Source organism: Rousettus aegyptiacus, unplaced genomic scaffold (genome assembly GCF_014176215.1).
Source record: "Rousettus aegyptiacus isolate mRouAeg1 unplaced genomic scaffold, mRouAeg1.p scaffold_m13_p_16, whole genome shotgun sequence".
Lineage (NCBI taxonomy): Eukaryota > Metazoa > Chordata > Mammalia > Chiroptera > Pteropodidae > Rousettus > Rousettus aegyptiacus.
In genome coordinates, this window is record NW_023416291.1 from 53,491,973 (window position 1) to 53,514,418 (window position 22,446).

Below are 22,446 nucleotides of genomic sequence, written 5' to 3' on the forward strand. Positions count from 1 at the left end.
ATATTTGCTGGCTGCTAGGCACCTGCTGTGAACAATCTCTGTATTCCTTTACAGATTGGATGAATGGAAGAATGTATTTGTGGGTGAGTGAGTGGGCGGGGGAGGTGAATAAATGAACAAAGATAGTTGATAGCAGTTGCTCGCATTCACAGAGCGCCTGTCACGTTCTAGGCGCCCGAGACCCAAAAGCAACTGCACCACGTGGCCGGCTCAGCACCACGTGAACAGCTCCGCCTACTCCGCCATAGACAGTAGTCCGCCACTGTCCCACCATGCTCAGCTCTAGAGGACAGTCAGTCCTGATTTCCGGCCTCCATTCGGTCGCAGAGGTCAGTTGCCCTAACGACCGGCTCGTTCACGCCTCTAAATTGCGTCACTTGCCCCCACGCCCGCCGGGATAATTGCCGCGCCTGCGCAGAAGGATAGGCCGAGCAGGACGGCGCCTTCCGCGCAGGCGCGGCGCTCTGGGGGCGGGGCCAGGAGCGCCGCGGTGCGCAGGCGCAGCCGTCGGTGGGTCGGGGTTCGGCCGCTTGAGAGGTGAGTGGGAGGCTCGGCGCTGAGCCGGGCGGGTCTGGGGGTCCACTCTTTGGAGTTCCCGGGGCTCTAGGGCCCGTAAGGGGCGGTCAGGCTGAGGCTGGGCCGCTCCGATCCATGGGGTGCTGTGAGGGGGCGGCGCGCAGGGGAAACTGAGGCCAGGCGGCGTCGGGCGGGCTCTCTCTGGGCCTAGGCCTCCTCATTTGGACCCCAGACCCCGGAAATGCTGGTTCTCAGGCTTGTGGGTGGACAACAGGACGTAAAAGTGCCCTCACTCGGTGCGTGTCCGTTGCTGCCTAGAAACATGGTTCCTTTGAATCGGGGGCCCCCATTCATGGGGCTGTGGTCGGGGCCCCGGTCCCAGCGCCGACGCTCTCCACCTGGGTGACCTTGACCAGCCTCTCGATTTCTCAGAGCCTCAGTTTACCCCTCTGCAAAAGGGGAGTCGTCACGGTCCCTTCCCCGGGGATCAGGGTAAGGTTCAAGCCGTAGAGCCCAGCGCAAAGTGAGAGCTAAGCGCGGTTAGCAGTCAGTCTCCTTTCACGTTTAGGGTCTTCGGGAGAAATCCGGCTTTGAGGACCAGCGCCACCACCTCTGACTGGCCCTGTGAGCTTGGGCCAATCGCTTTCCCTCTCTGAGCAGCATTTTGTGTCTGCAGCAGGGACTGTAGACACGTGCCTGCTAGGGTCATTGTGAGGTGAAAACTCTAGAGCATTTTCCAGTCAGGTTCCTGGTGCTTGTTGAGAGCTCCCTAGTTTTGTTATTTGATGTCGGAAAATGTGTGTATCCCCTTGCATCCTGTTTTGTGTCGTTCCACGATTATTTTTTAGTCTGTTTCCCCTCTCCCTAGACCAACGGTTTTGTTCTCTCTAGGAGACATTGGGCGATGGGGTCGCCTGTGGTTATCATGACTGGGGAGAGGGGGCCCAGGGATGCTGCTCAACACCCCACAGGGCCCAGGATGCCCCCCAGAGATTGGATGGGCCCTGAATGTCAGCAGTCCCAAAATTAAACCCTGCCCTAGACTAGCGAGCGGTTCTTCACCAGCAAGGGCTCTGTGGGGAGAGGGGACGTGAACCCCAAAACCACGTGCAAGGTTCTGATTGTACACCCAGTTTCGTAGGGAGAGGAAAGGGTACTTTGGAGCTTAGGGTCTGGGCCTGGATTCAAAATTCCTGATTTGTGTCATATCAGGAGTTTTGTCAACCCGGCGACCCTGTTTTTCTAAGCCTCGGTTTTTCCTTCTGGAGAATGGGGGTTCTGTGAAGCAATCTGGGGTCTCACCCGGCCTCGATCAGGGAAGCATATCCAGCTGCAGCCTGTTTTTGTAAGTGAAGTTTCGTGGAAACAGCCAGGCCCAATCACATTCATCTCGTGTGAGTCGCTCCCACAGGGACCCTTGCGCCTGCAAGATCGAAGAAATTTACCCTGGCCCATCTCTGAAAATGTTTGCTGGCTCCTGAAATAAGCCATCGCGTGTACGGTGCTTGGGTCAGAGCCCGGAAAGTCCTTGGCACTCAGGGGGGTTTCACCTGCTCATTACAATTCAGTTCTTCTGGAAGGATGAGCGGCTGAAGTGGGGTTAAAGTCTGGCCCCCGGGCGAGGGCTGTGTACAGTCCCACTGGATCCTGCTTATGTTTTTGCCAAGAGCCAGCACCGGCTGAGGCGCGGAGCGCTCAGCGAGGCTGAAGGAATAAAGGGGGCTGTGAGTAGGGAGGCGAGACCAAAACTCTGATGAGGAAACGACCCAAGGAGAGTGACCTCCCGAGGGGCCCGGTGTGTGGCTCTTAATCGGACAGTGACCTCTTGTTTTCCTGAGTCCACACAGATCAAATGCTCCCAAGCGCTGGGGTTCAAAGGAAGATGATCTGTCCAATGGCTCGCAGTCCGCTGGGGGAGACAGGCCGGTAGGTGCCAGACTAGGGCTCTGCAGGAAGACGAGGGTGTCCTGCTCTGTCTCAGGAGGTGGCCTTGCAGCTCAATGGCGAAGGGAGAGTGAGTTTCCCCGATAGGTGGGAGGAAAGGTAAGCAGCGGTTCTGAGCAGAGCACAGAGGGTTTGGGTGGGCCCAGCAGGTGGCGTGCTGTGGCCAGGGGCCATGTGCTCCTGGGGTTTCAGGGAGCTGCCGAGGGTTCGTAAGCGTGCAGGCCATGCCGGCGTCATTTTGGAAGGAAACAGGGCCGCACTTTGGGGGGTACACTGTAACCCGAGTTCTAACTTTGGAGCAGCGTTTCTGGGGTACCTGAGGGGTCCTAGGTTGGTGGGGGAGGAGCTCAGCCCCAGCCTGTGGGCACCACATCTGTGACAGGGCTGTGGCTTCGGGGCGGAGGCGAGACGAGCGCCCACAGAAGGCCCTCCCCAGGCTCAGCCCACACCCTGCGCGCCGGGCGGGCCTTCGAGAGCGCACACAGCGCTCACTGTTCAGAGAGACAGGAGGCCTTTGAGAATGTCGTCCGGCGGCCAAGGCCCTGCGTGTTGCGATTGTTCCGAGGGACGCCGGCGCCGTCGCGGGGTCAGCGTGGGCCCGGCTCTGGGGAGCAGAGGCTCGTCCGTCTCGGAAGCCGCACGCGGAGCGCAGGTGCGCTGGCCGCTCCGTCCCCCGTTCTCGCCGTCTTGGCTGGCGGGAGGAGAAGCCGCGGTTTCCAAGGACCACCTGGTCCAGCACCATACCGGGTCGGCCACTGTCGCTGTCCTTTTTTTGTGCTTCTGAAACCCAAATTCTCAGCAAACGGGAGACTTCTGAGAGCTTGCAGCAAAGTCATTTGGCCAGAAAATCCAACTCATGCTGACCTAGAGCCTGTACTTTTCCCGTGAAGTGTCCGTTGGTGATTTCCACCCGGGGATGGTCTGGCCATCTGTGGTTGTCACCAGTGGGGTTCCTAGCATCGAGTGCGCAGGGCCAGGAAGGCTGCCCAGCCCCCCAGGGGGCTCAGGACGCCCCACAGAGGACGGCCCATCCCGGTGACACAGTGCCGAGGGGGACCGTGCATTCGTCATTTGGAAAAATGTTGGATTTGATCCCTGCTCATCTAGACACCAGAATAAGTCCCTGATGGTCGGACAGTCACTCCAGGGGGACCCCAGCACGCGAGTCGCCTCTTCCCTGCCACTCAGGCTGCCCCCTGGCACCTCTGCAGGTCAGGCGGTCCTGGGGGTCAGTGGGACCCCTTACCCAGGGTCTCATCTGGGGTACTCCTCTCCCCCACGCTCTGCTCCCAGGGACAGTAGACGGGTGCTGGGACGATGTCACCACCTCCTGTCCACAGCAAAGCCCCTCACACAGAGAACGAGCCACGTGGCGAGCGCGCCTGCCTGGGAACCCTGCGCCAGGCCACTGAACTTCCCCAGCAGCCTGTGGAGACGCCTGTGTCACCCCGTGTGCAGAGGTGGAGAGCAGGGCATTGGCTGGGATTCCTCCAGGCGGGCCGCGGGGACAGGGACGATGGCGTGCAGCTGGCCTCGGGCAGAAGCGGGTGGGCCTTGGACATCTTGACTTCAGACCTTGTCCTCAGGGAAATGGACGTCTCAGCCCCATCTTCCGTACGCCAGGCCCAGGGCCGGCTCCAGGGGTGCTCAACTTGTTGACACTCAGCGTGTCACATGGGGGGCCAACTTTTGGGAATAGATAGCAGCAGTAACCCAGCAGACACCTACCCGGTAGGGGCGCAAGCTTGTCCTGGAGGGCAGGCGGGAGTTGCCACTGGTTAGTTCGCTGGGAACAGCATGAGCAAAGGCCCTGAGGCACCGAGGGCCGGGGACGTTGGAATATCTGAAAGCGTGCCACCAGTGAGTGTGACTTTGTCTTCCTGGTTTCTAAACTCTCAGTGACCCCTCGAGAGTCATGTGCTCCAGTCCAGGAGGGCAGGAAACAGTTATGCTGACAGTTGGGTCTTCTGGGAGGGGAAGTGACCACACACACGCCACAAAGGCCAGCGCGGACCTCGCGTGAGCCGGTGCTGGCTCCAGCAGGTCCAGCAGGGGAACCGTGCGCAGCGGTGGTGCCCGAACGCGCGGAAGGAGTCCAGCGGCTCAGCGAGGAAGCGCGCCGTGGCGCCTGTCTGAACCTCTGGCCCACCGTGTGAGACCTGGCACACCTCCACCCAGGTTGCCCTCAGTGATTCGGGGTTAGGGTATCGGCAAACATAAAGGCTCATGTAGTTCCCGTCAGCTTCGGGGGCCGCGAGGCCAAATCAGACATGCTACTGGGCACTTAGAGGACGCAGGAACGTGAAAGCCCTTCTCAGCTGAGCAGGCGGCTGCCCGGATATGGCGCCTGACCGCTGATTTAGAGCAGACTGCAAAAGGATCGGCATCTTGGGATCTCAAAGGGTCACTTCCTAAGGGCGGGACCTTTAAAAACAATCTTTTTTAATTATAGTAAAATACCCACAACATAAAATCGGCCACCCTAACTCCTGTTACGGGCGCAGCTCGGCGGCCTGAGGCACACTCACAGGTCGTGCAGCCGTCCCCAGCGTCCACCTCCAGGACTTTCTCATCGTCCCACGCTGACACTTTGTCCCCGTTACACACACACTCCCCCTGCTCCACCACCTACTCTCTGTCTCTGACTCCCCAGGGGCCTCCTGTGAGTGGGGTCACAGGACGTGTCCTGTGTCTGGCTTATGGCACTGAGCACAGTGTCCTCCAGGCCCACCCGCGCTGCAGCAGGTGTCAGGATGCCGGACCTTTTCAGGGCTGAGTGACATGCCCGGGTTCCATTTGTCCATCATCCGTCCGTGGGCACTGGGCTGTGTCCACCTTTGGGTCAGAACGTGTCTGTAGAGCGACAGCGTTCTCGACGTTGTGGGCCGCGTGCGGGTCTCCTCGGTGCGGAGGCCGCAGACGGGCCGGCTGCCCTCGGGGCCCTCCGCGGGGAGGTTGCTTCCCCTGTGGGGCTCCACCGTCTTCACACAGGCGGGTCGTAGTGCTCCCCTGTGTGTCGCGCCCAAGAGCCTCTAGATCTGGGTCTGGCCGTTTGTCCTCTGGACTCTGGCACCTTCTGGTTCCAGGGACACTCTCGGGCCAAAGGCACTTGTGTGCTTCAGGCTCGTTGTGTCCAGAAATGGAGGCGGGAAGCTCCTCGCTGTCCCCAAAGAGCTTTCCAGGGCGACCGTAGCTCCCCGTCTGGCCGCACAAAGCACCGCTGTGTCAAGATTTTCCCTTTTAACAAATAGAGATATAATTCACGTTCCGTGAAAATCAGTAGATTTTAGCAAATTCAGAGTCGTGCAGCCATCACCAGCAGTTCCAGATCATTCTGTCGCCACTTCCTGGCTGTGGGCGCGGCCTCGTGGGTCCAGCTGCTCCCACTCCCTTTTTAAGCAGCAGTTGTCGGTGAGCGTCCTTCCCTGTGGACGGGAGGCGGGCTGAGCAGGCGGCCGGCAGCCGTGAGGCGCCAGGTGCTGGCATCGGCCCAGCTCGTAAAGCCTGGGGCAGTGACCTGCTCTTCTCACCTCTGGCCATTCCTCAGCGTCTGGGGGTGCCTCGGGGGCAGCGCACTTCATGCCTTGGGTCCCAGCGTGCCAGGTGGACGCCAGGGGCCTGGGGCAGCACGTGGGTCCCCATCCTGCACCCATTTCCTCTCTAAGGGGGAGTGGCAGTGCCCTTGGGCCTCTGTGGCAGGAGCGGGGGGCGCCGTGCGTCACAGTCCCTCGGGCAGCAGACCGCTCGTTTTTCCCCCCAATAAGGGGGTACCGAGGCCCGTCGTGCTGTGCGGGGGCCTGTCCTGGGTACTGTGGGAGGTCGAGCAACACTCCTGGCCAGGGGCACCCCGAGCATGACAACCACAGACAGGCCCAGTGGCCGCAGGGGCAGGGCAGTCCTGGCCTGGGAGTACAGCGCGTTGCAGAGGAGCCTGGAGGCGGCCCTGCGGTGGCCTGGAAAGAGACTGTGTGTGCCCCATGGGGCCTTGCGGTCTGCTCGGCCCGCCCCCCCTGACACCTATCTGACTTCTCTGTCCCTTGGAGGCATCAGAACTTGGACATTCAGGGTTCATAGACCTACAGGGCTCCAGCCCATGTGAGGTGGCCTCTTGAGTCCCTGGGGACCCCACGACCCCACTCCCCACTCAGCGGGTGAAAGGGTGATGACTGCCGGGCGCTCTGCCTGCCTGCATGCCTGAGGGCAGGGGTGCTGTCTGGGAAGTGGGGCGCCGTGTGCCTGGGTGGGGCACCCCCTGCGGGGGCCTTTCCCGCACTCACGCCTGGCTGGGGTCTGCAGCTCCTGGAACCCCGCATCGTCTCCACCCGTCTCAAGATGGATAACAAGAAGCGCCTGGCCTACGCCATCATCCGCTTCCTGCACGACCAGCTGCGGCATGGGGGGCTCTCGTCCGATGCCCAGGAAAGCTTAGAAGGTGAGTGGGCCTCCTGCCCCATGGAGAGGGTACCGGCCCACCGGTCCACGCCCCCACTGGCATGTGGGCCGGCACACTGGCCAGCCATGTCCACATCTCACAGGCAAGGCCACCGAGCCCCAGGCAGGTGCAGGCCTGAGCCCCGCCTCCTAGCCCGGGGCCCCCCCACCACACGGTGCACCCCCTCGGCCGGTCAGGCCAGGCCTCCTCCAGGAGGAGGGGACAGGCACTGACGTCCTGGGGCTTGGGGCCGTTCTGTCCCACATGCCATTGGTCCAGCCGTGAAGATCGCAGGGCTCTGGCCTTGAGCTCCAGGGTATGGCCGGGTTCCGGGGAGGCCTGGCTCAGTGTCCCTGGCTTCTTGCCCCCACCTGGTGCTCCAGGCTGGGCTCAGCCACCACCTTCCTCGCTGGGCAGCCCCAGCGTTGTGACCCCACAGAGAGCCTTGATGTCACCACCTCTGGGCGGGGACAGCGTCTTGGCCCACACTTGCTGCTCGCAGGGTTGGAGGGCATGTCCGGGTCCTGACAGAAGAGCCCACACCAGCCCCGGGCCACGCGCCGTGTGGTGCCTCTGCCAACACGCGTGACGCACGCGGCGCGCGAGCCCTGCCCCAGCCCCGCCGCCGCGCGGGGTGCACTCAGCAGAACCCCCCTTCGCCCTCGCAGTTGCAATCCAGTGCCTGGAGACCGCTTTCGGGGTGACGGTGGAAGACCACGACCTCGCGCTCCCGCAGACTCTCCCGGAGATATTCGAAGCTGCCGCCATGGGCAAGGTGAGCCGCTGGCCGCTCGTGCCGCCAGGATGAGGCCTGTGTGCCCCTTGGGCCAGGGGAGTGGGGCCCTTGGGTGGCCCCGGCCGGGAGGGAGGCTCCGGGCGAGGGGGACAGCGGGTGCCGTCTTCACTTTCCGGCCAGGAGATGCCGCAGCACGGGGACCCGGAGCGAACCCCGCCGTCGGAGGAGGATTCGGCCGAGGCGGAGCGCCTCAAAACCGAAGGTAGGACACGCGCTCTCGCCCCGACACCGGCCCCGGGCGGGTGCTGCCACACCTCAGCGCGGGGGACCGGCCCCTCGGGCGGCGGGGCGCTTCCGTGAACACAGACACGCGGACGTGGCGAAATCAGCCCCCGCACCCAAGGGGGCACGCGAGGGGCGCAGCTGGTCAGACACGGGGGGCACTCAGATGCGCCCACAAACACGCTCGTACCTGAATGCTCATGGCGGCGCGGTTCCCGGTGGAGACCATCCAGGTGTCCGCCCATGTGTCCGCCCACGTGGGGGAGTGTCCCTCGGCCATGGGGGGGGGCAACACGCGCCATGGCGGGGACGGACCTGAGCACGTGACACTCTGTGAGGGACGCTGGACACGGCCACACGGGCACGTGTGCAGGACAGACACAGCCACAGACGGGACGTGGCGCATGGTCGTCAGCGACGGGGGGGTGACTGTGCGTGGGGCCAGGGTTCCTCCCTGGGGTGACAGAATGTTTTGGAAGGAGCGGTGACGGTCGCACCTCTGACCGTGCTGAAACCGCGCTCAGCTGTGCGCTTTCAAAGGGTGGCTTCTGTGGTCTGTAAATCACGTCTCGTTAAATTGGGCCGTTTCTGGGGAAAGATGCAAAAGTGACCACATTGAGACGTTCCCGGACGTCACGACCGAAGCTGTGGCAGCCGCATCACTGAGCGCTGGCTCCGGGGTGCCTCATCCGGCCCCCCGAAATCACAGACCTGCAGCCAGCCCGGGCGCGCTCGCGCGAGCAGCATGCACACGTCTTTGTCCCTGTTCAGGCAACGAGCAGATGAAGGTGGAGAACTTCGAGGCCGCCGTGCACTTCTACGGCAAAGCCATCGAGCTCAACCCCGCGAACGCCGTCTACTTCTGTAACAGGTACGCGCAGGGCCCCCGGTCCCACAGACGCCGCGTGGCCGGGGCTGCGGGGGACGCTAAGACTCGGGGCAGCGGTGCCGACGGTGGGAGCTGCGTCTGGCTGGGGCTGTGTCCTTTCTCCTCTTTAAATTGCACGCGTCGACGTGACGTGGGGACGAAACGTTGCGTGCGTTTCCGACGTTCAGCTGTGCACGCGACGGCCGCCTGGCGTCCCTCCGGCACCGTGTCTTCGACCCTGGTCCGTGCTCGTGAAGGAGAAGCCACGTGGGCCGCCGCGTGGCCTCACTGTGGGGCGTGGCCGTGGTGGCCGTGCTGGAAGCACACTGTGCAGGAGACGCCAGGCGGCGCGGCACGTGGCCCACGTCGCCGCGGGCAGAGGCACTCTTTCTGTTTCCTTTCTTTATCGACTTTATTTTTCTTTACATTTTTTTTGGAGAAACAATGCTAGATTGGCAGAAAAGTTGCAAAGCAGCGTGGAGTCCCCGTGCCCTTTCGCGGCCTGACTGTGGTTCGCTGAGTCCTTTCTCCCTAACGCCTCATTGCACCTCAGAACAAAGTGGAAACATAAACCCTGGGGTGGCGAGGAAATGACCCGCCGAGCGGGCCGAGGGCTCGGAGGGCGGCCGCGGGCCGGGCCTCCGTTACGTGTTACCCGCCAGCCGCGTCTGGCCGCGTCAGTGGCCGTGAGCCGCCCCGGCCACCGGACAGTGAAGCCTGGTCACGGGGTTCAGATCCGGGTTCCCTCGCCGCCCACATGCCGTGCGGCGTTGGCCACGCCGCTCCGCCTCCCTCAGCCTCGTTTTCCCCGGGGCGAGCGGGGCAGCACCCTCCCCGCAGCCCCCGCCCGGGCGCCCAGTGGACGATGCCGACGTCCGAGCTGGTGCTCGTCCACCTGCCGGACGGGTGTGGGGCGCCGAGGCCTGTCCCCACGCGGCCCCGCCCGGCCGCCGGCAAGGACGCAGGGCCGACCACCGCTGTCTCCGCAGAGCCGCGGCCTACAGCAAGCTGGGCAACTACGCCGGGGCGGTGCAGGACTGCGAGCGCGCCATCTGCATAGACCCGGCCTACAGCAAAGCCTACGGCCGGATGGGGTGAGTGCGCCGCGGCCCCCGCGCCCGGCTGCCTCGTCCAGCACGTTCTTCCTCTCGGGATCGCGGGGAGGGTTTCCCAGCCCGGAGCCAACTCCGCGACGCCGGCAGGGCATCCAGCAATTTGGTCTGACCCCGAGACCCGCTTCCCGGGGTGGGCGCAGACCCCAGAGGTTCAGGGCTCAGCCCCGCAGGCCCGCCCCGCCCCCACTTCCGACACCAGTCACAAGCCCGGTCGGCACCTGTGCTCCTGACCACCCAGCCCTGAGGGGCTCCTCTGGAGCAGCGACAGAGTCCGGGGGACACTGTGCCATGTGCACCAGCTCGGTAAAGGGGACACAGACAGAGACGGGCAGCGTGCGGAGGGCTCCTGGGCGCAGGGGCCCGCTCCCCGTGGAGTCGGGCACACCACCCTCCTGGCACGTGGCTGCGTCACCCTCTAGGTGTGATCAAAGGGGGTTCGTCACAAATGTCAAAGGGCACACCTGTGACTCAGGAAGTTGGAGGATTATCATAGCCCCGTGCCAGGAACAGGGACAAGGACCAAACACCTTTATCTGGCCCCCTGCCCCCTGGAGCACCCCCCTTCGGGCCTTCAGAGCCCGTGGCGCTGGTCCCGCCACGGCCCCAGGTCCCGAGCGTCCACATTCTCTTCATCGTCCATCTGCTCCGCCCCTCCCTGGCCGCCTCCTGCGTCCCCTCTGCTGAGCCCCCACGCAGGACAAGGGTGTGGACACAGCGGGGCGGGGCGGGGGGCACGCAGCTCTGGGTCCTCTCCCCACGGCCCTGGTGCGCCCCCAGCCTGGCGCTGTCCAGCTTGAGCAAGCACACGGAGGCCGTGGTCTACTACAAGAAGGCCCTGGAGCTGGACCCCGACAACGAGACGTACAAGTCCAACCTCAGGATAGCAGAGCTGAAGCTGCGGGAGGCGCCCAGCCCCGTGAGTCGCCCCCGGGAGTGAGGGCTGCGGTGCTGGCGGGGAGGCGGGGCACAGGCCAGCCCGACGCCGGCGCCACTCACAGGCTGGGGGCCGGGCACATGTGCCCAGGTGTGGCACGCACAGACATGCCCGTCAGAGAGGAAGGCATGCTTATCCTCACAGACCCCCAGAAATAGCCAGGGACATGCCTCGGGGCCACACGGGGAAGCGCCACGGTAGGCAGCAAGTGGGGGGTCTAGAGCTGTCACTCATGTCCACTGAAAACCAGGGGAGGCAGGTCTGGGGCTGGCTGGTGTGATCAACCCCAGGGGCCCTGGGACGGGGCTGGCCCCAGGAGTCTGCACCTGGCCTGCGGTGACCAGCGCAGAGGGACAGAGGCCTGGGGCATGTGATTCCCCGGAGGGCGGGGCTGGGGTGGGCTCAGGGTTGATGGGTTTGCATCTGGAAGGCGCACTCCTGGACCAGTTGGTGACCATCCCTAGGAGTGGGTCACCCAGGGTGGGGCTGTCCTCCCAGGGTCCACCAGGCCCAGGAGTCAGCATCAGAAAGCGAGGGGCTGGCTCACACTACCTGTCCCAGGGAATGGGCGCCGGTCCGTGCACAGGCCCCGCCGCCCAGGCCGAGGCCGTGTCTGAGCTCCGGATGGCCCTGCGCAGGTGCATCGTGATCATCAGCGTCTCGGTCCTGTGTTCAGTGTCACTAACCGGTGCTTTCCTCGTCCCCACAGACGGGCGGGGCCGGCAGCTTCGACATCGCAGGCTTGCTGAACAACCCCGGCTTCATGAGCATGGTGCGTGCCCCCGCCACGGCCCGGCCCCTCTGGGGGGGCGTCCTAGCACCACCGGGGGCTGACCCGAATGCCTCGCCCCCACCCACTTGATGCTAGGAGCAGTTCCAGAGTGACCATCACAAGTGTCCCCGATCTCAGGAGTCCCCCGGGGGCACTGTGGCTCCGAGTGAGACACCCCCACGCCCATCTGCCAGTATCGAGCAGAGGACAAATGCCCCAGCCCTGCCTTCTGGCCGAATAACCCAGAAGGCCACATCCCCTCCCTCAGCCCAGCGTCCTTGCAGGGGACAGTGGCAGTGATAGGGCCACGCCTGCGGCCCTAGGTTAAGACGAGACGGCGGCCCCGAGGTGGGGGAGCCGCCTTCCGGGGCCAGAGGCTGAAGCGCGGAGGCGCCCGCGCACACGTGTCCCCAGGTCTCCCTGGGTGGCCTCACTCTGGCCCACAGAGCCCCGGGCGCAGGGTATCAAAAGTCAGGAGGAGAAGACAGCGGAACCCACTGTGCTCAGATCACACCCTCACCGCCCCGAGCCTCCGAGGGGGCCGGTCGCGTCTGCATTGCAGGCCTAGGCCTCCGCGGAAGCGCAGGGCAGACGACGGTCTCTCCAAGGGGCTTCGGCTGCTCCTTCGAGCTCGCCCGCGGGCCGGCCCCCGCCAGCACTGCCAGGCCGGGCATCTGTGAGTCCGCAGTGGCCCCAGCCGCGCTGCGGGGCCAGGCCAGAGGTGGCCGAGTGCCAGCTCCTGCGGGCATTGGGCGGCCCTGCCGTTCCTGCCCATCCGCTCTGCCTGGGGCCTGAGGAGACGTCCCAGTGGGGAGGCGACCGCACAAAGTCCCTGTGCTGCGTCATTCATTGCGGGGCGGGGGCCGGCCGGGCTCTCCTGACACGCTCGGTGGCCAGAAGGACAGAACCATCCACAGGGCAAATCCTAGCGGCCCCCGGAAGCGATGAGGTGCCCAGAGTCCTAAAGCAAGGCCCCGGGCCAGTCGCGGTGCGGAGGGTGCTGGGGGCCCACAGGGAGCTGTCGGCCACCCCCCGCCGGCAGCCCCCTGACGCCCGCTTCTCCCCCAGGCTTCCAACCTGATGAACAACCCGCAGGTGCAGCAGCTGTGAGTGGCAGCCCTCGTCCCCGGTCTCGTCCCCGGTCTCGTCCCCGGTCTCGTCCCCGGTCTCGTCCCCGGTCTCGTGCCCGCGTCTCTTGCCATGTCAGCTTCGCCGTTTAGCCGTTTCGGTTGCTGCTCAGCGGCCCTGAGCGTTCACGGTGTCACGCAGCACCACCACCTAGCTCCAGAATGTTCCATCGCCCCCGAAAGGGCTCTGTCCTCGTTGTAGGGACCCCCTTCCCGCACCCGACAGTTCTCACCCGCTGTCTCTGGGGCGTACTCGTTCTGGCGTCTCACGTAAACGGGTCGTACGCTGTGTGGCCTTCTGTGTCCCAGGCTTTCCCAGAGTCATTTGGGAGCCAGAGTTGCCCCATTAAGAATCACTGTTTCAGGCACAAGGCCGTGCCCGGGAAAGCCAGTTCCTCGGGGGTGTGGGTGGCCCTCAGAGGTGAGGGCTGGTGGCGCCCAGGTGTGCTGGGCTGTCTGGTGCAAGTCACGGGCATTCCTTGCAGCATGTCTGGGATGATTTCTGGTGGCCACAACCCGCTGGGGACTCCTGGCAGCAGCCCCTCGCAGAACGACCTGGCCAGTCTCATCCAGGCGTGAGTGGACCTGCTTCGCGGGGCCTGGGCGGACGGGGAAAGGAAGTGTCGCTGTGTCCTGGGCACCCTGTAGGCCCCATGTCTTCCACTGGCCGCTCCGCCCTCACAGGGCACCTGTGGGGGGCACCCGCGGACACCTGGCCCTCCCCCACTGAGTCGGGCGCCCCCACAGGGGCCAGCAGTTCGCTCAGCAGATGCAGCAGCAGAACCCAGAGCTGATCGAGCAGCTTCGAAGTCAGATCCGCAGTCGGACGCCCAGTGCCAGCAACGACGACCAGCAGGAGTGACCGCCCACGTGAGTCCCCGCAGACCACCACGCCGGCTGGGTCCTCAGAGCCGGGAGGGTGTCCCTGAGTCCCCACAGCCCCGTGAGGGGTGTCCAGGCCTCAGACCCCCGCCCAGGTGTTCCCAGCACGCCCCGCCCTGACTCCGTGGAGGGCGAGGGACGGCGGCAGCAGAGCCCTTCTCTGCGCGCGTGGGGCGAGGTCGCCCGTGGCGGGACAGCGGGCGGCACCTGGCGTTCCGCCCGGCTCCGTGGGGGTTGGTTCGGTTTTGCTGTGAGCAGATGTTAGGCGTGCGGTTGCTTAGCGATGCGCTGGGGCGTCCTGGGGGTCCCCCGGCACCTCGCCGGCTCAGCTACCGCCTGGCCGGCCTCCGCCTCGTCCACCCCAGTGACCCCGCTCCCCAGGCGCAGGCCACGGGGCCTTCCTGCCGAGACCTTCGCGTCTTGGCTTCGGTGTTTCTGTAAGTTGTCATCATCTTCACTGTGATTTTTTATAGAAAAATGAGGGGAAAAAGAAGTAAAAAACAGATAAAAGAACTTTAATCTTTCCATCCTGCAGCTAATGTTAACATCTGTGTCATTTTTACTTGTTTTTCTTTTTGGCCTCAATTTCAAGAAAAGAAAAAACACAGTCGAGGCCAAGTTTGTGCCCGTTATTCGTTGGAACCTTGTCCCCAAAGTGCTATCACTGACGTTGTCACGTCTGGCCCCAGAGCCACCTGTGACGGTGGCCGTGCTCTGTTTCTACGCCAGCCCGGCCACCGCCAGCCACGTGGCCGTGGGGGGGCTTGGGTTTCGGCAGCGGTGGCGTGTCCCTCGGAGCCCGGGCGCCACCCAGCCCGCCGCCCCGTGTCTCGTCCCTGCAGCCGTCGCAGTGGCCTCGGGCCCTGCCCAGCCAACCGAGGCCTCCGTGCGTCCTGCCGTTTGTTCCCGTTGGACAGCCCGAGAGAGAAAAGGAAAAAGAATCGGACCTGCATGTTCAGACGGATTTCTACGATTTTTATTTTATCCCTCGCCCCCCCCTTTTGTATGCCCTCACGGCCCCTAGATCTTCTCAGAACAGAGCCAGCAAGCTGTGAACACGGACCAGCACCGACCTCCCCAGACCCCGGAAACCCAGCCACTACAGTGTCTTCTAGAACGTCCTGGGGTGGAGATGGGCCTCGGGCTGCTCTCCTGAGAAGCGGCCAGTCGTATGTCCAGCCACGTCACAGCCCCTCTCACAGGCCCCCCACGCCTCGGTCTGTCCGCGGGGGGTTCCCCCAGCCCGGGAGAAGCTGCCTTCTGAGTCGACCTTGGCCGCCCGGCCACACCCTGCTGGAACAAGCTCACTGCCAGCCCCAGTCTGGGCACCAGCATCCCCCGGGCCCTCGGACCACCGGTTCTCACGTGAGGGACCCTGGCTGCGGACTCCTGGGAGACCCTGGTCGCCCGGGCCGCGGGGCCAGCCGGGGGCCTCGTCCCGTCGACGTTTCCGCAGATGCGCGGTTCGCCCCCTCAGCGCTCTCGCCCCAGCACTTGCCCGGCAGACCACGAGGGGCGTGCTCGGGGCCTTGGGTTGAGCCTGGCCGTCCTAGCCTGCCTGTGTGCCCCGCCCGGCCCTCGGGGCCCCGCTGTCACCCACCTCGGCCTGTGATTACCAGGCAGCCTCCTAGGAGGGCAGACGCAGTCGGGCTGGGCAGCCTGCCCAGGACTCGAGGCCACCGTGGCCGTCCCGCAGCCCCCGCGTGGGCGGGGAGTTGGGGGGTTCCTGCTGGCCCCCTGTGCCAGCAGCAGTGTTTGAGGCTCCCTGGTGGTCTGCGAGGTCGGCCCGTGCCGTGTGTGTTATAGGAAACTAGTAGGAAGAAGGGCCACCACCAGCCACCAGCAGTTACTCGGCCTGCAAGGTGGCCCTAGCCCTTGAATGCTAGCCGTGGTGACAAGCGTAACGTGTGGGGAATAAATAGACATTGTGACCTCTGCCCGGCTGTGTGTTGACCTCGGCGCCACCCCTGCCCCTGGTTGCTAGAATCTTCCCCAGCCTGGAGTGTCCAGGTCGCCCGGACACCGCTGCCCGATGTGACACGGCTGGGGTCACACGGGGCTGTCCCATGTTCCTTTCCTCACCTTTGACCCCAGCGACCCCCCTGCGTGAAGCGCAACCCCAGGGCTTGAGCTAGGCTCCCAGGTCCTCCGGGGCGGGGCCGCAGGCTGATGTGCGTGGCCCGCCCGGGGTGTCCGCCAGCACCTAAGTCTCCATCCCTAACCCAAGGCCCCCCTGTACCCACACAGGGCGGGACGTGCCAGGTGGGAAGCCGCGCCCAGGTCACACCGGTCCTCGGCCACGCGCGGGCTTCGTGGTCGGGGAAGGCGCCGTGGGTGCCGCGTAAACCTCGAGTGGGTGCGGTCCCGGTTCGCGGCGCCCACGGTGGCCAGCAGGCCTAGGCCCAGGCGGGGGACATGAGCTTGGTGTCTGCTGAGGCCCCAGCCCAACCCATCGCTGCCTGCGCTGTGCCAAGAGGGGCTGCCTGAGGCCCCCGCCGCCACATGAGCACCACCAGCTCCCTCCCCTATGGGGAAACGGAACCTCCAGGCCCAGCTGTAACCTGTCCCCCAGAAAGTCACAGAATACTGGCAGGCGCCAGCCACCCCAGCAAACAGTCTAAACGGACGAGGGAGGGAGGCAAGGTGAGTCCTGTACTTGTCTCACAGGGACTTGACCAGATCCCCTGCAGGATGACGGACAGTGGGGGTGGGGCCAGGGTGCGCTCAGCCCCACAGCGCCCAGGACGCCCCCCCGAGAACGGCCTGCCCTGATGTGCATGGTGCCTATAGGGGTCCCCTGCGCTAGGGACAGTGGCCATCAGCGTGTGGCCCCCCAGCCCAGCAGCACCAGCCACAGGGGCTCAGTGGAAATGCTAATTCTTGGCCTCCCGGCCCCGGCCCCAGCCCCGGATCGGAAAGTCACCTGTTCTTCCCGAGCCTCAGGCGCCAGTGTCCGGACCGCCGGTCGGGGCTCTCGTCCTGGGTTCGCTCGGCCAGCTCCCTGCGGGTTCTGCATCTCAGGCCGCCCAGGTGCCCCGCACCACCACCCGCTCGGAGACCCCGCTTTGGGGGCCACTTAGAGAAGAGCCACACATGGCGTCTCAGGACCCCCGACCCTCGCTGCGTTCCCGTGGTCCCCCGCTGGGAGGCCCCCCACGCAGCCTCTTAGCAATTTTGTCCCCAACTCAGCCTGACTGTTGGGGAAAGATCTGGAAACTTTCCAATTTGGAACCAGCAGCAGAGTGGGAAGGAAAAAACAAAGGAACTGTCACCATCACTCCAGAAGCCGGTGGCTTCTCCAACTTGAGAAACGTGTCACGATGATTACTGCTCCATCCCACACAGGTTGGAAGTAGGCTCTCTCCGAATGGTGACAAAACCTGGATCTAGCGTAAGTCATGGCCCAGACGGAGCCCCCAGGAGCTGGTCGGGTCTGAGCGGCGAGGCTGCGGCCGCCGGCGCTGAGGCTGTCTGGGGGCCGTGTCGCCATCTCCACCTGCTTGGCGCGCGGCTCAGGGGTTGATGGCACCCCCCCCCCCAGATTAACGAGGGAGAACAGTGTGTCTCTTTCCCGGAAGCGGGGTCTCAACCAGGAGCCACTTTGCTCCCCAGCAGACACTGTACGATGTCTTTAGACACCTGCCGTTGTCACGCCAGGATGCTCCTGGCATCCTTGCCCCACAGTGCGCAGGACGGCCCCCCGCAGAGACTGCCCCTGCCCGACATCAGCAGCGCCAGCCCGAGGGCCCCGCCCCGCAGCGTCACCAACACCCAGCCCTGGATGAATGTGTCAAATCGTTTTGCCACCAGCAAAAACCAAACGTGTTCACTGGCTCCAGCGCGCCCCTGTGTCCTTGCTGCTGAGATTTCACCCCAACCTGGGTGACTTGAAAACTGAAAACCGAGTTGGCTCCCCCACCCCACCGTTTGCAAAATCAATGATTTCAAAGGTGGAGCAAAGGCCAAGTGCTCCTGAGGTGGCCTTCAAAGACGATGAGAAGCCAAGGCCACCAGGTGGTGCGCCAGCACCTCAGCCTCCCGGCCACCTCCATCCAGGCGGGGCACGTGGCACGGGGCCAGAAGGGAGGAGGCTGCCTGGGTGTGAGCCTGGAGACCACCCGGTTCTAGAGACCAGCCTTCAGGGCTGGTTCCTGAGTGTGAGCCGTCCCGAGCAGGGATGTCCCGCCTGGCACCGTGTGCGAGGCGGCCCCGTCCTGAGCTGCCCGATGCAGTCCAGGGGCCCATCACATGGGTCCTTTCAGCGGTGAGGGTGGACAGGGCCAGCCGCCAATTCTGCTCAGCTCAAGGCCGTTCCCAGGTCTTCGTGAGGTCCGGTAGACTCGGGGAGTCCGTTCCATTCCATATTCTCTCTTGCTTATTGTGCTTCTTAAACCTGTCGAAGTGTGATGTACATTCACGAAAGTGCACATATCAATAGCCAACAGCTCGATGAATTCTCACTAAGGGAACACGCCATGTCACACTGAGAACAGAACCTGACCAGCCCCCCGTCACGCCCCCTCCTCTCATTACCACCCCAAAGGGTGACGCTGCCCCAGGCTTCGATGCCATGGGTTAGTTTCGCCTGCGTTTGAGATGCATGCAGATGGCATCTATGAAAGGTAAAACCATAAAGATGATGGAAGAATATACAGAACACGGTTTGGGGTAGGCGACGTTTCCTTGAAGAACACAGCACAATGCGGGTCAGTTTGGCCAGTCTATGTGGCTGGGCCATGACACCCAGATATGTGGTCAAACACCAGTCTAGCTGTCACTGGGGAGGTGTTTTTCAGATGAGATTAACATTTAAATCGGTGAACTTTGAGAAGAACAGATCAGTCGCTATAATGTGGGTGGGCCGCATCTAATCAGTTGAAGGCCTTAAGAGAAAAGACAGGTCCTGGCAAAGAGACAGAGTTCTGCCTCCAGATGACCCCAGGACTCGAGCTGCCGTGTCGGCCCTTCCCTGGGTCTCCGGCCCGCCGGCCCACCCTACAAACGTCATTCCTGCCAGGTCCCACGATCGTGTGAGCCGGTTCCTTGGAATAAACCTATCCATCTCCCCTATTGGTTCTGTTTCTCTAGAGGCCCCTGACTAATACAAGCTCTAACCATAATTCTTTTTTAAAATTAACAAATTGGACTACAGTAAAAGAGAGGGAAAAGGTGAGCCATTGAGCGGGCGAAGGCATTTTGCTCTGTGTATTTGACAAAAATGTAAGTTATCCCTACAAATCAATGAGAAAAGGGGAAATAATCCAGCTTTTTAAATGAGCAAAACCCTTAGGCATTTGAAAAAGCAGGATACGCAGTTGGCCAGCGAGCAAACAAAAGGGGCTCGATCTCAGTGGACATCAGGGGAACGCTGGTTAAAACCACAACCCGACGGCTGAAACGGAGACAAAGCCACGCTGTTCCTTACAAAGATGCCCCGGGACTCAGCAGCCGTGGCCCCCTCGGCCGTGGTCGGCGTGGAGACAGGACGGAGTGAGACGGGCCGAGGAAAGGGACACTGGGCGGACCGGGGGCCCTGACACAGGCTCCCAGAGTCCTCTCTTGATAGGGTCACCGGGATGAGCTTCGTTCCCCCTGGACAAGACGTGACACACTGTGAGGTGCGGTCCCCAAGGGCCTCACAGAGCCCCAGCACCTGGGGTCCCACTGGGGGCCGGTCACCTGGGCGCCTGTGCCCAGCTTGTTCGAGACCCCAGACCCCAGAGGAGAGCGGTGCTCGGCGTGACCAGCCTGTTTGCATTGTTTAGGGCTGGAGGCTATCAGGAGGGTGGAGGCAGCGGGAGCCCCCAGAGCCCCATTTAAACCTCCGTGGGGTGCCAGCCTTGCCAGCCGGCCCTCTCCAGATGGGACATCAGGCGGCTGCGTTAACTCTTTTCTGCACCTGCGGGGGCGGGGGGGGGGGCGGGGAAGCCAGCCGTGCATCAAGCGCCACAGCTGGGCGGCCGCACGCACTAGACATCTGGACACCAGCCCCGGGGATGCGTGCCCCACAGCACCACGCCCAAGGCCACCCACGGGCAGGCACCGCCACCCTCGGAGCGGTGAGAGGCGCCTACACGGGAAACCACACAAGTGAGCAATCCCGGTGGAATGGTGCCTGCTTGGGAGTCGGGGGTGGGAAGGGGAGGGAGGAGAGTTTGGGGGTGCAGGTTACTGCACTACCTTGATTGTGAGGATGGGTTCACGGATATATCCGTATGTCAGCACTTATCAAATGGCACACGGGAAATGTGCGTCGTTTGGCGTACGCCGATTGTACCTTGACGAAGCTGCGAAGATGGTTTCGTTTCGTATGTCCATGATCGAGCATCGTTTCTTACGTTTATTCACCGCCCGCGTGTGTCCTCCCGTGAATCGTCTCTCCGCCTCCCTTCCCGTTTTTACTTTAGGGTGTCTGCTTTCTAACAAGTGCTCTGTGTCATCTGTCATCGACATCGCCTTCCGCTCTGTCACTTGTCTCTTGAGCCCATCCGTCGTGTCTTTCGCCATGGGAGAGTTTTCAGGTAGCCAATGCGGTCAAATTCGTCAGCGTTTTCCTGTCGCACCTGCCCGTGTGTGAGTCCTGGCGGCCTAGACGCTTCCACAAATATGTCTTGAACGAACAAAAGCCTGAAGCTCACGCAGCTCCAAGCAGCCTCACTCTAACTAATCGTGGACGGAGTCTTCTATAGGGAGGAGTCATCCCGTGAGCATCTACCTGGTGTGCTATCATTACGAGTGATCACTTTAGTTAGTTGTTGTTGTGAATTATGGAAACCAAAAAAAAAAAAAAAAGTCAAGTTGCCTTGTGTCTAACTACAGCGAAAAGCTGCCACCTATTGTGTGCCTGTCACGAAGCCGGCGGAAAGTCATGAACATCTCATACTTCACCTCCACAAAACCAGACTCGGTCTCTTGACACCTCCACCTCCGCCTCCTCCAGCGCCTCCTATTTTCGTGAACACCCCGACACCTCCCCCTCCCGCAACCCACCCAGACAAGCCAGCGCCGCGTCCTGTCAACTCACCCTGCAAGGGATTCCTCAAATTCAACCACCCCCTCCGTGCCCCCTGCGGACGCCCTCGTGTAAACTAGCTTCGGTTGTCACCCAAATGGCTCTTCGCTGGTCTCCCCGCTTCCACGCTCGCTCCTTTACAATTCAGCCTTTCTTTACGCAGGAATCGGAATAACCTTAAGACAGAAATAGGATCACAGCCTTCACCTGCTTAAAACCCTTCAACGAATCACCTTGCATTTTCGGGGCGATCCGAGTTCCTTAATGTGTTCTGTACGACCACCCCTAATCTCCTCTCCGCGTTGCTCACTGACCTTCGGCCGGCCTCGCTTTCCAGTTCCTCAAACCCAGCAAACTATTTTCCACTGTTGCATCAAATGCCCTCTCTGCCCGCTACTTCTCGCCACTCTTTACTTGGTTAATTCCCACACTCTTTGTCTCTGCACAGCACTTAGTACAAGCTGTAGTTTTTCCTCGATGTATGTATATTACTTATCTTTTGCTGCATAACAAACGACTGCAGAACCTAGGGGCTTGCAACAATGACATTTATTATCTCGCAGTTTCTGTGGGTCAGGAATCCAGGTGCACTCAGCTGGATCCTCAGATTCATGGTCTCTCGGAGGCTGCGATCCAGGTGTCTGCTGAAGGCTGCGATCCAGGTGTCTCGGGAGGCAGGATCCCCTCCCAAGATCACTCACGGTGTTGTTGGCAGTACTCAGTTCCTGCAGGCTCAATATACCAAAGGTCTCAGTCCCTCGTTGGCTGTTGGTGGGAGGTCACCCTCAGTTATTTGCCACATGGACCTCTCTGACATCTTAACTGGCTTCATCTAAGCGTGCAAGTTGAAAAGGCAATAGGGAGAGTCATGCTAGTGAGACAGAGATGACATCCCATTACTTTGCCATATTCTGTTGGTTAGAATTAAGTCAGCAGGTGCAGCCCACGCTCAAGGAGAGGGAGCCACGCCAGGGCACGGCGTCGTCTGAAACCATCTCAGAAGGCTGCCTCCTGAGGCGTTTTAGTTCATTGATACGTATGTCTCCCCTCGACTGTGAAACGTGAGGGCATGGACTTTGTTTTTTCACTCTCTTGTATTAATTTCTTTTTTAAAATCATGGCGAAATGATAACATTACATTTACTATTCTAACCGTTTTTAAGTGCACAGCTCAGCGGCATTAAGCACATTTAAAATGTCATACCACCATCCCACCGCCCACCTCCAGAGCTTTCTCCCGTTCCCAAACTGACGCTCTGTCCTCATTACGTACTCACTCCTCTCCCCTCCCCCAGCCCCTGGCCCCAACATCTGCTCTCCGTCTTTACGAATCTGACTCCTCTGGGGACCCCCTGTGAGAGGGATCACACAGGGCGTGTCGTGTCCTTCTGTGTCTGGCTTATGTCAGTGAGCTTAACGTCCTCGAGGTCCATCCACGTTGTAGCATTCTCCACATTACTCTTAGCGCCTCGCCCCACGCTTGGCTCATGGCAGGCTAACAGTAAGATTTTAGTTGGCAAATGAATAGAGTTTTCTCCTCCATCGGTCTGGTTGCGTTTATGGGGCTGTAGAGAAAGCTATTTTTTTTTTCAGTGTTCCCTTCTGCCCATCTAAAAATATCAGTAGTTAACTGTCAGTCTTCATCTTCCTTGACCTGTCGGCAGCGTTGACACAACCACCAAACGAGTCTGTGAAAATACATTGGATCTGATCAAAACTCTGCAGTGGCTCCCATTTCCCTCAAAGCCCATTCGGTGCTTGCTGAGGCCTCCCCTTATCTCCAAATACGCCCCCCACCCGGCGGTGTTTTGGCCACACTGCTTGAA

At 62.1% G+C, this 22,446-nt stretch overlaps 1 protein-coding gene across 2 annotated transcripts; it reads left to right on the forward strand.

Moving 5' to 3' along the window:
* The first annotated feature begins 437 nt into the window (after window positions 1-437).
* On the forward strand, window positions 438-15,545 carry SGTA (small glutamine rich tetratricopeptide repeat containing alpha). 2 transcript variants are annotated; one of them, XM_016163522.2, is made up of 12 exons: window positions 438-537; window positions 6,757-6,892; window positions 7,561-7,667; window positions 7,809-7,890; window positions 8,682-8,781; window positions 9,768-9,872; window positions 10,671-10,809; window positions 11,537-11,599; window positions 12,668-12,705; window positions 13,212-13,301; window positions 13,474-13,596; window positions 14,451-15,545. In XM_016163522.2, the coding sequence occupies exons 2-11, from the start codon at window positions 6,793-6,795 to the stop codon at window positions 13,586-13,588; spliced, it is 939 nt and encodes a 312-aa protein (XP_016019008.2). In that variant the 5' UTR covers window positions 438-537; window positions 6,757-6,792; the 3' UTR covers window positions 13,589-13,596; window positions 14,451-15,545. The 2 variants fall into 2 exon arrangements, with proteins under 2 accessions (XP_016019008.2, XP_016019009.2); XM_016163523.2 differs by having other exon boundaries at window positions 7,812-7,890.
* The last annotated feature ends 6,901 nt before the right edge of the window (window positions 15,546-22,446 follow it).